The sequence below is a fragment of the Candoia aspera genome, chromosome 4, assembly GCF_035149785.1.
Source record: "Candoia aspera isolate rCanAsp1 chromosome 4, rCanAsp1.hap2, whole genome shotgun sequence".
Classification (NCBI taxonomy): domain Eukaryota; kingdom Metazoa; phylum Chordata; class Lepidosauria; order Squamata; family Boidae; genus Candoia; species Candoia aspera.
Genome location: NC_086156.1, coordinates 30,899,652 through 30,916,295, shown reverse-complemented (window position 1 = coordinate 30,916,295; position 16,644 = coordinate 30,899,652). Strand labels below are relative to the sequence as shown.

At 35.9% G+C, this 16,644-nt stretch overlaps 1 protein-coding gene across 3 annotated transcripts in view; it reads left to right on the top strand.

Annotated features, from left to right (window-relative positions):
* Positions 1–16,644, top strand: part of SNX13 (sorting nexin 13) — an 81,597-nt gene that overhangs the window by 11,132 nt on the left and 53,821 nt on the right. For all 3 annotated transcript variants that reach the window (XM_063303733.1, XM_063303732.1, XM_063303734.1), the window contains exons 2-4: positions 8,731–8,843; positions 10,781–10,883; positions 15,147–15,236. In XM_063303733.1, the coding sequence (XP_063159803.1) occupies positions 8,731–8,843; positions 10,781–10,883; positions 15,147–15,236 (306 nt within the window). The remainder of the gene's footprint in view (positions 1–8,730; positions 8,844–10,780; positions 10,884–15,146; positions 15,237–16,644) is intronic.

The following is a 16,644-nucleotide window of genomic DNA, read 5'->3' as shown; positions in this document are numbered from 1 at the left end:
GTAATTAAAATTCTTAATAAAAATATTAAAAGAAAGAGAAGAAAGAAAAAGCAAAACTGAAGAGAGATCAGGTGTAAAGAAAAGGTCACTGGATAGAAAAGCAAAGAAAAGATAGAGAATCCCTATTCATGCATTAGAAGACAGTTAAATTTATCAACAAATAGCCCTCCTAGGCAACAGCTGATCTTTAGGCTAATCTTCAAAGCCATCCATGCTTTTTAGAAGCATATCTACATTTGTACTTTAGCCCGTTCACACAGCATTATGTTTTGTTATTCTCAGGAAATACAAGACTGTGGCCCCCAGTTTATAGATGAGGAAAAAAGTCTTTTTCTTCCTATTAGAAAATATAGTATTAAAATTTTAATTAACAAATGAAAATTCTTATGTGACAAAATGACATGATCTGCACAAAGTGTTATCAGGCTCAGGAAAACACCTAAGATTTGAGAGCCATGCTAACTGGTTGTGTCTGATTGACATAGGTGACAGAAATTGAAAACCGAGTGGAGGAGTGATATAAATAATACCCCAGATACTGTTTGTTACATGTGTATTGAATGTCAACATTGTCCTTGAAGAATATCCTATAAATTAATACCAAGCATAATCTTGGAAAGTATTTCCAAAATACATATTTACAAGTATAATCTCTTACCATTAGTTAAACCTTAGTAACATTATTTCTATCAAATCAAGCCATTTAATCATTAAAACCCAAAATCAAAACATCATTTTTTTCTGACACAAGCAAGTAGTCTAAAAGTGGTTGCCATGTAGAAACAAATCCAGAAACAGTATTTTTTCTTACCAGTGCTGTTAACTTGGCCATTTGGGCCAGCTCCATCGGTTTAATAATCCAGTCCTCTACTGAAGGTATTTGTGGATCTTTCCATCTTTGTGCATATAAAATTCTTGCTGCTGTAATCATATATAAAAGCAAAGTTCCGTGTTGTTTCTCTAGCTGCTTCTCCATCATACCCAAGAGAAACAGTTCTGGGTTATTTTTTGTAAGTCCACTTTAGGATCTTTTGAATATTGGCACATATTTGGTCCCAGAATTTTCTGGCCTTTTCACAAGTCCACCAAAGATGATAAAAAGTTACTTCACCAAGGGAACAGTTCCAACAAATGTTCATTACTTCATTATACATGTTTGACAACTTACCCGGAGTTAAATAGCAACGATACATCATTTTATAAAAATTCCCTTTTAGATTATAATTCAAAGTAAATTTCAAACCTTTGTTCCACATGTTTTCCCATTGCTCCAACATAATATTGTATTCAAAATTCTTAGCCCATTTAATCATATATTATTTAACTTGTTCATCTTCTAAATTCATCTGTAACATTTTATACATCTTTGTAATATGTTCATCATTTATACAAAGTTCCACTTCAAATTGAATTGTTTCATTAACAAATCTAACATTCTTTTTATCCACTTAAAAACATTCTAACAATTGTACATATGTAAACCAATGACATGTAAAACCTTCCAACTCTAACAGTTCCCTTGTTTTAAGTTCAGTTCACCGTCTTCAAAATTTAACAAATCTTTATAATTTAACCAACTTGTTCCCCCCACATTTTCTCTTCTAACAAATGCTTCATGAGGTGACAACCACAATGGTACATTAGGGGACATCTTGGTTTATATTTGTTTCAAACCCTCATTATGGCACTCTTAACAAAATGGTTTTTAAAATATTTATTAACTTTATCATACCACAGATAGGCCCACGCCTTTCTGGTAGAATCTCATAGGATACTTTGTTGAATGTTTGTTTAATAGCTAGCCTCTATTTTTTTAAAGATATGTTACAGAAAAATAAATGCTAGCTTCGTTGCACTAATATTTTATAATTGGTATTTGTTACTGGATTCTGTTCCTATATCAACATTAAAAAGGATAGTTCTGCTTCATTTACTGAGTAGATTTTGCAACTTGGATTCTAACAGACCTAGATTGGCCTTCTCCAATGCAATGCAGTTCAGATGTGTTTGACTAGAACTCAAAGATATGCTGGTATTTGTAGTCATAAATAACAATATTCATTATTGTTACATTCAGACATTTACTGTATCAATACACCTTTACATAGTGAATTCTACAGGTTAAAATGTATGCTGTATAAAGAAGAAATTGCTTTTTCCTCCTTCCTGATATATTCAATAACCCCAGGTTCTAGTATTTTGAGAGGAGACAATCTTCTTCCTATTCAGTTGCTCCATACTAGATGAAATTTTATATCTTCAAAGTCTACATGTTTTAACCTTTTCTAAGAAGAGAACTGTTCTACCCTTTTGATCACTTTGTTTTTCTGAACTCCTAATGTCCTTTGAGATATAACCAGAATTGAACACACTATTCTAAGTGTAATTAAATAATAGATTTATCTACATAAAATATTGATATATAAATAATATTGGTATAAATGCAGTATTGAATCTTGGCTGTTTGATTTATTCCAAATGATTCCCATTATGAAATTCGACTTTTTCACAATAGTTGCATACTGGCAGTCAGTTATTAATAGAATTAGATCCAGATTTTAATTCCCTAGCTTTGTCACTCTCAATGTCAACAGGTGAACGAATGCCTGTCTTCTTAAATTCAGCAGTAGGTTATTTCTAATAGCTTTCATCATAGGTTGTATTTTCTGAATTAGTAAATAAAGTTAAAGCACCACTATAATGGGTTGACAGGTTTCTATATTGTGGATTTTAATTTTGTAAGCTGCCCGGAGTCACTGTGTGTAAATTGTACGGCCATATAAATTTGTTTAATAAAATAAATAAATAAATAACACAATTCCTAAAGATTTTTAAGTAATACAGGTGGAATATGTTCAACTGCAACTGTTTAGATACAACTTGTCGCTCTGTTTGGTCTCTAGTATGTTGAAAGTATGAGAATGATAGATATCTTTCTCATCTCTAATCTGTCTATCTCTGAAACTACATTCCACTCTTCACTTTGAGGCACTGCTCAACATTTTTCATTTTGTTTTTGAACACTAGAGACAGCTGTGGCTGGTTGAAAGGTATGCAAAGAAGCATATAGAGCGTATATATCTTGATTTTGTGTAATTGAAACAAGCTAGAATTCTGACATAGTTGTAATGAGTCATTATTTCAAATTCTTGCCCTATGTTTTGTCTACTGGCAAAGCCACAAGGAGACATTAGAAATGCTTCTATTTGATGGAAGGTAGAAACACATAAAACATTATGAGAGGAGAAGAATGGTAGAATGACACAATGCACAATGAAAGCGTTATTCAGCAGTGTAAATGATAAATATGCTGTATACATACTATTCATTAACTACAGTTTTGAAAATTATATCATAATAAATATAGACATAGGTTAAAAGTCTCAAATATGCTGTATTCTTTGTTGTAAAAATATCCTTGTGTTATATGTTTTATGTTTTAATATTGTAAATGTAGAATACAAAATTCATATCCACTTTCCACTGTGCAGAGGAAAATAATTGAGTAAAAAACTAAGCATGTCACTTTTATTTGAAATTATACTGAATCACTATTATATAGGTTGCTTAAAATGAATTAATTATTGTGTTAAAGCAGTTGGAATTCAAAGAACAAATAAAATTTTATATAATTACAGCATATGAAGTTAACCAGTAATTAAACCAAGATGTGCTTTTAAAAACGATAATAAATTAAACTATCACAGGCTGGAATTTGTTCTATGGCAAATTTTGTGCAAAAATTCAGTAAACTAAGTTTCATCCTTTTATTTAGTAGCTCTTAAAGGTCTTTGTCCATGGCCAACACAGGCCATATTGATTTTTATGTAGTCTTTTCATAATTCCTGGTTTTAACATATTAATTGGAAATATATGCCACTGAACTCAACAGCAGATATTTTATGAATAGTGATTAGCTTTCTTTTTTTGATTAGACCTTCAGTCTATGCACCACAGAGGGAAATTAGATGCAGGATTTGAGACAGCTGCTGAAAGAGATACTTTTGCAAGTATGTGCAGAGTGATAGTTTATTAAAAATAATAAAGGTGGGATAAAAAATTAAATAAATAAAACAAAACAAAACATCAGATCTGATAGGCCATCTCACTTGTTGAGGGGAAGATACCATAAAATGAAGCATCTGCTATATTCTTGTTTCAAGTCAGAGGCATCACTTTTATAACAATGATTATCTCTGTGTATGGTTAATATGGGGGAATTCTCAAGTTAATATACTTTCTCTAAGTTTAATTATTAATAATGCCCCCAAATTCTGTCTGTGTCATCTGTATAAATTGAGTGTGGATGTCTTGAACCTCTAGGACCATTTCTGGCCCTTGTCCATATTTCAGAGGGAGAGTTTCTTTACTCAAAGTTGCATTTCATACTGTCTGTCAGAGGCTGAAAACAACAAAGGAAAAACCCTGTGTCAAAAGCCTAGTGGCATCTTCCCCAGCATCTTCAGTTTTGAATGCCAGATTACATCCTACAGCATCTGAAGCAGTGACTTGTGCTTTTGCTATAATAATATAATTTTAAACATGCATTCAAAATGTGTTTTATGCAGGCAGCCATCTTTGTAAAGCAGGTTGTTTACCAAATGTGCAGCTGCTGTACATGCAATATCATGTGGGTTATGGTAATTCTAAACAGTGCTGTTCACACAATTTTCTCTTCCGTTTAGTTTCTCAAAATGAGTTTTTTTACAAAATTACTTGAGAAGAGACAGCCTCGTGTGGCGCAGAGTGGTAGGTGGCAGTATTGCAACCGAAAACTCTCCCCATGACCCGAGTTTGATCCCAGCAGAAGGTGGATTCTTGGGTAGCCGGCAAAGGTCGGCTCAGCCTTCCATCCTTCCGAAGTCGGTAAAATGAGTACCCAGCTTGCTGGGGAAGATGACGACTAGGGAAGGCAATGGCAAACCACCCCGCTATACTCTGCCAAGAAAATGTCACGAAAGCAGCTTCCCCCCAAAGGGTCAGACATGACTCGGTGCTTGCACAGGGGACCTTTCACACACACTTGAGAAGATCCTTAGTTTTAGATGTTGAACATAATATTGAAAAGTTTTTCCATTCAACTTACTTAAGTGTTGTCATCATATGGACCTTTTCTTTTTGTACACAAATGCTTCTAATGTACATCCTGTTTTCTTTTCAGCTGACCCTATCCTATCTTCTTTATGCAGTTTTCCTGAATATATTCTTTACTTTGATGTGAGTTCCCTGAATTTATTATGTTTTTGTAAGCATCCTTTCCAAATATTCTGTTCTCTTTGGGAATCTTTGTTAGCAAAGGCAACAGGATTAATTTATTGTTATTCTCTGTGCTACACCAAACTCTATTTTGTAGGTCATGGCATTTTAAGATAAAGAGATATCTTGATAATTTTTTTATGACCGTATGGGAGAGCTTGTTATGATTTAAAATAGACTTGTGAGATCCCAGCATGCTAAAAGAATGCCCAAGATATACTGAACATGCCCCAGGCTTTTCAGTATGTTCTGTGATACACAAGCTGCATTTAACACTTAAGATGTTCTCTGACAATTCATTTGTAGTGTTCTATGGACAAAAAAATGTTTCAAAGCTACTGTTTTACCATATTATTTTAACTTATAGTGACACTCCTTGGCTGAAACTTTCTGTAATGTATTAGTGAAAGATAGTGTCTTTCTTTACCAAAGAAGTAAAACTAGTAGTCAGGCTAGTGTGAAAATAGTTGAATTGGCACATAACATTAGTATTATTCTATGGTTAAAGGCTGATTAAAAACATGAGGTTTTGCCCATTAGAATGATTGATTAACAGTATGCTTATTCATAAATGCAGGGACGCGGTGGCGCTGCGGGTTAAACCGCTGAGCTGTCGATCGGAAGGTCGGCGGTTCGAAACCGCGCAGCGGGGTGAGCTCCCGTTGCTCGTCCCAGCTTCTGCACACCAAGCAGTTCGAAAACATGCAAATGTGAGTAGATTAATTGGTACCGCTTCGGCGGGAAGGTAACGGCGTTCCGTGAGTCATGCTGGCCACATGACCCGGAAGTGTCCTATGGACAACGCCGGCTCCAAGGCTTTGAAACGGAGATGGGCACCGCCCCCTAGAGTCGGACACGACTGGACTTTACGTCAAGGGAAACCTTTACCTTTACCTATTCATAAATGCAGTAAGAAGGTTTAAGAATTAGATGGCATGAAGCTCTAAGTATCATGTGACTGTTTTCTTACAAATATATTCTTAGTCTGTTTTAGCTCAAGCATTTTTAAATCTCTTTGTTTCACAAGAGAGAAATCTCAGTGGATAATCTTGGTGCAGTTACCTTGTCCACCTAAAAACTCTTTTTGAAACCATTATAGACTTGAAAGCTATAGGCCATTATGTTGCAGGAATAGGAAACACAGTGCCTAATGGCACTTCTCTTGCCTTTATGGCAAGGGAAGGATGGCAGGATACTGGAAAGCAAGGTTTTGCGTTGAAGAAATCCTAAAGGTCTAGAAAAAAGAGGAGCATTTGACATTCTATCATTGCCTGATAAAAATGGGGCCTGGCAATAGAATTTCTGAATTTTTGTGGTAAACAAGGTACTTGAACAATTACAGACTATTTCAGAACCACTTGTCTAGTCATCTTTGCTGTTGTTATGGGTGACAGTATCAGGAAAAAGATGGGACAAGTGCATATAATTCCTAGAATTCCCAACAGTTTTTAGTGTAATCACACCATTATATCCTTCAGGGTTAGATTGTGGTTAGATTTAGAGACATTTTGGCAGTAATTCTATTCTTATCTGAAGAGTTTATTCCAGGAAGACTACTGCTGAGCTCCTTGGTTTTTAATGCTATTTGTTCTGTAGGGCTCTGTGTTATTCCATGTATTACTTAGTATCCATGTGAAATATTTGATTGGGGTAATCTGAGGTCTGGAATGACTCGTCATCAATTTGTGGGTGTCACCCAACTTTATCCTTCTGGACAATTTGAAGGGAAGTGGTAGAAAAACTAAATCAGTGCCTCACCACGTAATGACAGGGAGAAGTCCAATAAGCTTGCCAGTCCGGAAAGTCAGGTACTTTGAGGAGATGAATCATCTGCTCAAAAAAGTGATGTTCATCTTATGCTAGAGGAAATAACACTTATCTGATGGAACAGGGTTTCTTGATCTCTCTTTGTTGCTAGGAGTGGGTATGCTTTTATTGCACTGAGCAACTTTTATCAGCTTGGGTTGGAGTACTAGTGATGACTGTACTTAGGAAAAATTTAGGCATCACTTATCCATGCTTTGTTAAAGTTAGATATTATAATGTGTTGTTTATATGGCTGTCTTTGAAGATTGTTTGTAAACTGCATTTAGTATACTTTGTGGTTGCTAAATTGCTAGATTGGACTGAGTGTTATAGCTATGTTATGTCAATTCTACTTACAACTAATTCAAAGATTTTACTTTACCCTTTATGTCCTTCACAGTTTAGAACTATTGGTATTTCAGGTGCCACCTTTTCCCTTACAATAACACATTTACATTAATAACTTAAATTGAGGGCCTTTTCAGTTGTGCACTAAACATGGGGTATTCTTCCTGAGGCAATTTATATGATGAATGCTTTTTCAATCTTTCAGCAGTTGGTAAAGACTTTATAATTTTCTAAAGTTTTATAAATGCCATTTTATACCATTTAACTGTATTATACATTTTTTATAATTATATGATTTTTTTATAATTTTGAGACTTCTGTTTCCATGTTTTCATTTTTAAGGGTTTGCATTTCTCTTTTTGTTCCTCTGATTTATATTAAGACAGCAAATAGAAGGATAGCATGATAAATGAATGCCATGTTTGTACTGAGTATTCATTTCCAATAATAATTCTAGTAATGAGGTTGTTATTAAAAATACTTAATTTGAATATGTGCCGTATTTGCCATAGGAGTCAGGTCTCTAGCCACTTTCTAGCCCATTGATACTAACTTTTGAATATTGAAAGCATTGTAATTTATGTATTGTTGAACACTGAAAATTTTTGCCATTTAAGTGTATAATATTTGCTTATAGAAAATGACAACTCATGGAGGCAATGATAAGGTGCTTATGAAATGGGATGAACTATAAATTGCTGATTTGAAAAATCATGAACTCGTGCAAAAAATGAGGAACTGCAGCCAACTTCATTCTCTGAATAGATGAAGATGATTAAATTTGCCATTTTCCATGCATATTATGTGTTGCAACCAACATATGTACAGAAAAGGGTATAGCCTTAATTTTAATAATTATTTTAATTATTTAATAATTATTTTAATGCTGGTTCTGTTTTGTTTAAATTATTTTGTTTTATTGTGAATGTCATCTTTACATATCTAGACTGAACTATGTGGTATGCAAAAAGCAGTAAGTGATTGTAAGTCATGATTTCTGCCTGTATTTTATGTACATCTTCTGATAATCATGTCAGTCTGTCTGCATTAAGTGGTATTTAATATTTAATGTGGATGTCTAAAAGTTGATATTTCTCCTTAGGAATTCAAATTGTGTATGCATGTACAATCTCAAGCTTATATTCTTACATCTTTGTTTGGTATCTACTTAATTTTTAATTCTGTGATTTTCTTCAATAAAAAGGAAAAAAGCAAAGAAAAAAAAGACCCTACCAATAAGTTGTTATGAAATAAATATTGGGGAAGACTTTATACTTAAATGTAAACATAAACATTGTTTTGTCTCTCATTTTATTCCAGACCAATCTTTCCATATGGGGATGGGGAAGCCTTGTTATTCTGCTTTTTCTAATTACATTTGGACCATTTGCTATATTTTACTTTGCATTTTATATCCTCTGCTTTATGGGTGGGTAAGTATATCATTTGATGTCTTGATCAGGCTGAAGAAGTCTTAAAATTAAGATTGATACTCTACAATCATCAAATTAAATTGATATGCCACCTAACTCTTCCCAACAACTCTGGGCAGTTACAAATAAAAACATTAAAAAAAGGAAAAAAAGTAATGATAGACAAAAATGAAGAGTAAACATGGCAATGGTGATAAAAAAAACCAGGTCCTGTACCATGTGGGGCTTTATAGGCAATGACCTGCATTTTGAATCGCACCTGGAAGCAAGCTGGCAAGCAGTGCATCTTGCGAAGCAGGGATGTTACATGGGCATCATTGCCCGCAACACTACTTTCTGGCCCAGCTGAAGCTTCCAGGTGATCTTCAAGGGCAGCCCCATGTAAAGTATGTTACAGTAGTCAAGCTATGAGGAGACCAGGGCATGAGAGACTGTCTGAAGGGCTCCCCGATCTAGGAAAGGGCACAAGTAGAGCACCAGATGAAGCTGTGTAAAGGCCTTCTCGACCATAGCTGTGATGTGCTCATTTAGCAGGAGCTGTAAGTCCAAGAAAACCCTCAGATTGCATACCACCCTTGAATGAGGAAGTACAACCCCAGAAGGCAATGATAAACCACTTCCATACATTTGCCAAGGCATCTACGTGGACATTTCTATGAAGTCACCAGGAATCAAGCTTGCTTGAAGGAGGCTTTACCTTTTTTCCCCCTTTCCCCTTAGTAAAAAGTATCAGGTCTACTAAAGTTAAATTACTTAACGTAGTGAGGTTAGACATTTACTTAGGTGAAAGACATAGCCATGTTAAAATGTAGTACCACAATTTTTTTAGGGTTGTAGCTTATTGTGCTCAAGCAAAGTGTTGGTGCATGCTACTCAGTTGCTCCCCATTTTATTTTTCCTATAATGGTTAAAGATTAAATAAATTTGAAGACCCTGTTGATGGCTTGTTTACAATTATGTGCAAAGTGGAATCTTTGGCTTACTCTAGTCCTAACAAGCCAGACTCTGAAACCAGGATTTATTCTTGCCTTCCGATTCTTAGTTTGAGGATGACAGGCTGGGCATTTTGGTTTGTGTATAGCAGACAAAATATATAGGGCTGATTTTTTTTTGCTTTTTTATTAATTAATAATTGTTCAAGATATAATTAAGACACATAATGCAGTTGATTTTAGGGCTTTCTGATTTTTGATCATTAACTGCTGACAGGAAAGACTAATGTGCAAGAATACACATTACTTAGTCGTGTGATCATGTCTGTGAATTGGCCCAGTATCAAGCATATCAAGTAAATTGCTTCAGTATATTTGGGCATTGTTGATGAAGTATTACATTATACATTACATAAAATATCATCTCTCTGTATGCCTAAGCTTAGATTTTAGGTCAAGGACAAACAAGTTGAAAATATCATGGAAATATGTAACTTACATTTCCCTAACAGTCCAATGTATTTATATCTACCCAAACAACCTTATTTGGGAGTTTTTCAGATGCTTTGCCCAGCCCTACTAACAATCCTTTGTAGAGAACACAAGCTTCTTAGAAAAGTTTACACGTATAAATATTTGTTACCTTCAACTTTTATGTACTCATTGAAACCATTTTCACTCTTTCCTGAATAGTTCTGATTTACTCAATTGTGTCTTTACTTCCATTTTAAAGTTTGCTGTGGACAATGTTATGAAATTATAATGTAATTTTCAATTCCCTATGGAGGAACGAAGCTAATTTTAAAGGCATTAAGGAAAATTCAGCTTCACTTAAATGTGCTTTGTTAATAACAGTACTGTTTAGATAGAGCAGTTAGCACATAATGGAATAATTGTGAGAATAGTCTTAGAAAAAATGTATAGACAATAAGAGTAGTCATCCTTGTATTGTGAATGTTAGTCAATACATTATCTCAAAGTTTGTTATATAATTTATTTTTGTAGGGGCTTTGTGATAACACTCTTATTTGGAAAAACTAATTCAGAGAAGTACCTCGAACAGTGTGAACACTCCTTTCTTCCTCCAACTTCATTTGGCATTAATAAGGTAAGCAACAAGAAATAAATATTGGCATTATTTTTAAATGTATTTTTTTTTTCTTTAAGGTGTTTTTTTTCTAAGTTGTACTATATGCCATTTCCCCCCAGTTAACTAATTTTAATGGGTAAGCAAAAGTTTTTAAACAACTATTAAATGTCATCAGCTACTGGCAATCAATTTATTGGCTTTTAAAGTGAATATCAGATAAAGGGAGAAGTTGAGTTGAGCAGCAAAATTGAAGCAACAACTGATTTTGGGTAGTGTTACTTTCCTTTAAAGTGTCAGCACCTGATCATTCGAGCATTCACACAATCACAGTCAGGAGGCTGGGATTCCTTTAACTGTTTTAATGAAGCGTAATGAACGGTATAGAAGGCAAGCTGCGAATAAAGAGTTCCCTCTCAAACCTAACTTTAAAACTACATTCCGTTAGTTAGTCCGCTTTCCCATGAAACTATGTCACCCCCCCCTCCCATCCAGATGGTATTCCTGGCATATCTCAACCCCGTGTTCTTGATGTCCACCATAGCCATAATAAACCACTCACACCCCCTCCCATCTGGCGACACAGAGTCTATTCTTTGGAGAAGGAAATGATGGTAGATGCTCCAATAAGGGGTTTTGTAAAACCTTTGATCGGGGGGATCTGACTTAAAGAGTAAAATGGTCCATTAAAGAGTTTTCAACACTTACGATTGATGTGCAGTTAGCATTTGAATTCAAAGGGCCTTTTACCAGCTTCTTCTCCTGTTTGCCAGTTGAAACCCTATCCAGAAAAAGTTAATTTTTCCACAGTATCAATGCTGTAATTTCATCAGTGCTAATTACTATTATCTCATTGCACAGCTCAAGTCCCTCTGCTCCTACAGAACCCTGGTCTCTGAGCTACTTATGAGTAGTCTTTACTTTTTCCCTTCCAGGTTAACCAAGGCAGTGATAGATACTGCCAGAGACGTTATCTTCTCACCATACTTGCAGCTATATATTCTTCAGGCACATTTATATAAGATAAACATTAAGAGTACTGGGTCATATGTCTGTTGTGACTGCCAATTGTCCATTTCACCTTTTCTTGTTTTGCTGGCTATAGGCATGGGGCACTTTTCTGGGCTCTGTTCTACTTCTCCAAACTTCTGGTTCTGCCCTGCATCAAGGAATTCTGATGGCTGAACTCAAAAATCTTGCCAGAGATGTTCCCTTTGTGCCTCACTCCCTGGTGCATGCCCTCACCCCCATCACATATATGACCAGATGCCTCTGAGTCCTCTGTATACAAGCGTCAGGCCCGGGCATGAAGCGTCATGATAGATCAATGAACCTGATCCAGAACATTTAGGTTATATTAGATAATTCCACAAAAGTCTGGTACATATACTGACAAGATGGTAAAAATTCTACCCCTTTCTGGCATTAATGTAACTCTCACTTCTTCCTGATAGTCCTCAAGGTCAATCTGTCTATATCACAGGGAAGTAGGCAATGGCTAACCTTTTGCAGTTGGAAATGGGGTAAGCCCATGTTTTTTGACAATTTTTTTTTAACTTGGAATAGATCCTTCTTTTATATCTACTCATTCTACTACTTACAAGAGACTTGATGAAGATCAGTAGGCATTAGACCAGTGTTTCTTAAACATTTTTCTCTAAGGAACACTTCCCACTTTTAAAAATTATAGAAGACCCCAAAAGAGCTTTGTCTGTATGGGTTACATTTATCAATATTTACTGTATTAAAAATTAAAATTGATGTATTCACTGCCACTTCTCATGACTGTTTGATGGGATTTTAATATTGTATTATTTTTCAACATAGGCTGGCAAATAATTTTGATTTCATGCAACCCTGAAAGGGTCTTGGGGGACCCCCAGGGGTCCTAGGATCATACTTTAAGAAATCCTGGGCTAGATCAAACTATATCCTGACCCTATCTATTCTTCATCTTTCAGTCCCAAGTCATCAATCTTGACCTCAGTTCCTCAATTTTACAGCTTGAGGGATTTAAATCCACAACTGTTCTAGTACAAAGTACTAGATTTATAATGTTTTTTGAAGCTACTTTCAAGGTTTCCTATGTGATTAAATGGAAAAGCTTTGGAGATTTTGCCTGGAAAGAACAGTTATTGCTATACCAGCGCCATAATATTTTGGCTTTCCTCTTGCACTTCAAACCTTGTTCAGTAAAGGTACATCTTGTAGCCATTTACTTCTTTTTTCCTTTGTCAGGAAGTACTTCGCATTTTTTTAATTCACTGATTTTTATGACAGATTTAGTGTACTTTTATCTTCCAGTGTCTCTGCCAGTTCCACATTTGGCCTCTCTTTTCTTCTCTCTATGATAATGTTGCTCCAATTAATTTCCTTTGGGAGAAGCTAGCTTTCTTCATAATTATGACATTGGCATATTGACTTGGAGAGTTTTACTAAACATTCATAGAATCATAGGGTTGGAAAGGACCTTGGAGGTCTTCTAGTCCAATCTTCTGCCCAGGCAGGAAGCTTCAGACCATCCCAGACAAATGGCTGTCTCTAACTTTTGAAAAGATTTAACGACTGCAAGAGGCAGGCTGTTCCACTGCTTAATTTCTGTTTATTTCAAGTTTGAATCTCTCTCTGTAAGGATTCCACTTATGGGTTCCTGGGCACTATGGAGAATAAATTAATACCCTCTTTCCTCTGACAGTCCTTCAAGACTACCATGTTCTCTCCCTTTAGCTTTCTCTTCTTTAGGCTAGACATACCAGTTCTTTTAACCATTCTTCGTAGGATTTAGCCTCCAAGTCCTTCACCATCTTTGTTTCTCTTCGCTGCACTCTTTCCAGTTCCTCAGCATCCTCTTTGTATTGTTTTTTTTTTTTTGTAAAAACTAGCTAGTCCTTCATCTAGATTTGTGTTCCTTCCAAAGTCAGTTTTGGCCTTCCATTCTATCAATACATTACAGGTAATCCTCAGTTAACGACCACTTTTTCAGTGACCATTTGAAGTTATGACAGTGTTGAATGAGTGATATTTATGATCAGTCCTCAAAGTTCCAGCTATCCCAGCACACCCTGCAGTCACATGATCCCTATTTGTGATCTTCCCTGACAGCCTCCCACAAGTGAAGTCAGTGGGGAAGCCAGCAGGGAAGGCCGCAAGTCATTCCTGTAAATCACTTCTACTCCTGCCACTTCTTCTCCCAAGGAGCCCAGCTACAGAGTACAAGATTCCAGGGATCTCAAACTTTGTAGCGTGTACCCGCCAGCCCAGCTGCACTCACACAACACCTTGGCAGCCACCTCTGCATCCTCCCACCCCCAGCAGCAACCACCACACCCGACCATTCTTATGCTGCAGCAGCCACTTACCCACCTGCTGGCCTGCTTGCAAGCTGCCTGGGATTCACAACTTCCTGCCGGCTTCCCCATTGACTTTGCTTGTTGGAAGCTGGCAGGAAGTCACAAGGAGGTTCTCGCTTTACAACCTCTAATCCTCACTTAAGAACAGCGGGGACTGCTGGGGTTGCCATCGCTAAGCAATGCTGTCATGTGACATTGCGCTTTATGAAAACATTGCTTAGTGATGGAAATTCCACTCCTGGTTATCTTTATTAATTGAGCACTACCTGTATATTAGAAATCTATAAAGTTTTGTTTTAGGCAAGCAGATAATTTTTACTGTAGTTATCAGTACATCTTACCTCTTTCATCCATCTGATTGTGGAACTTTTGCCTAATGAAAATGTCTGAAGATCTCAAAAATTTGTGACTTGGAATTGGCCCACTAAAGATTACCATTATATGGTTCTTGATGTATTGTGTACATTTAGTACATTTTGAAGTAGTATGACCTTTTGAAAAATGTGTAGTTATTGCTGGGAGAGTGGAATATTTACTCAATATACTTTTGTCTCACCTATCTGTATATGTAATGTATATGTGGATTTCCCCACATTTTTTTCCCATACCTTTCCTATAAATAAGGTTGGCCTAAGTATCATGGTCATGCAGTGACTTGAATCTAGGTCTGCATGGTCCCAGTCCAATATATATATTTTTTTTTGCCACATTTTAAGTGTGGGAATATTTGTTATTTATAATAATAAACATTTATTTATTATAATAATACTGCAGGAGAAAAATCTGAAAAGATTGCTGCATTTGCAGTTGGTCAGTAACTGATATATTTGGGACTTCCTTACTTATGTTCACATTGTAAAGCATAGTTTTTGTTTAAATTTGTGAACTAAATTTGTGAACTAAACTGACTAACTTTGTATACTCTTTCTCAAAGTGCATAGAAGAAATGAAAGAAGAAAGCAGACCTATTAAGATTGATAGGAGGTTAACTGGTGCCTATATAATTGATGAACCTCTGCAACAAGTGAGTTGAAAAACATTGATTTTTTTTAAAGGTTTATTACTGTAATGTTCTGTGACCTTGATTATTAAGTGTTAAGATTTTGATAGAATAATTTAGATACTGAAATTGTAGGATATATAATTTGTTATGTTGCAGGTAACATGAGTGCCCTATGCAATATGAATTACCTGTTCCCTTTCAGATCTGGAAAGGGAAATTCACAGCATAATATAATATGTACCCTCTCCAGAATGTTTTTGTCCATACCCAAAAGTCTTTGACTCACGAACATCTTGAATATATGTCTCTTCTTGTCAGTGTTTCCCTTTCTGTTGAACTTTGTCAAGCTAGGATGATACTAGTAGACCTCGCTTAATGACTGCTTCGGACAGCGATTATTCAAAGTTACAGCGGTAATGAAAAAGTAACTTTGCAACCAGTGCCTGCATTTATGACCTTCACGACATCTTTCTCTTAGTCACGTGTTCACCATTACAGTCAGTTAGTATGCATTGTCCTGTGCCTGACCTGTTTTTTTTCTTATTCCCCCCCTCGCACTGCAGAGAGATTGCTTAAACAAGCAATCTCTTCCTGAGCTGTTTTTTTCCCTGGCACAGCAGTTCCCCAAAAGATGCTAACCACAAGTTAACAAGCTCAGCTCTGTGACCTTAGCTGGCTCATAGCTGCTGTTTGTAACTGACAAGACTTTAATTAATTAATTAATTAATCTAATTTGTCCCCGTCCATCTCCTCCCATTGGGGGACTCTGGGCAGTTTAATCAGTTTCACACCTTCAGCTTGAAACTGCAAGCCTGCTAGATAGACAGCTGGCACTAGCGCATTTCTTTCAATAGGTATTCCCCATTGTGTGCCTGCTTATTTATTTTATTTTTATTTATTTATTAAATTTATGTCACCACCCATCTCCCCCAATGGGGGCTCTGGGCGGTTTATTCTCTTGTAATCCCTTCCTCTCCACTGAATGTAAATAACAAACATTAATTCTCTTCTTGCTAATTATTCCAGCCCTGGGATGAGCATTCTAAACGGTGGGGAAGTAGGGAAAAAGAAAAGCTGAAATAAAATCATAAGCACAGTCGCGATCATGTGATTTTCCATTCAGTAACTGTGCCACTTAGCATCTGAGTTGCTGGTCCCAATTGTGGTTGCTAAATGATGACTACCTGTATTACAGTAACATTTGTTTTTCTACTGAGGCTATGCTGTGAATTATCTTTAGCTTTTTTGTCTTCAGTCCCTCTGGTCTGAGGGCAAAGGGGAGAAGATATTATCTTTGTCATTGTAATGGTTGCCTATTCTAAAACACCATCAGAGTCATGAGTGTGAATTCAAAGATACCTGATTTATTAAATAATAGTATGCAGGATCACAGAGAAAGCTGAGATAATCGAAATAATCAAGTGCAAGG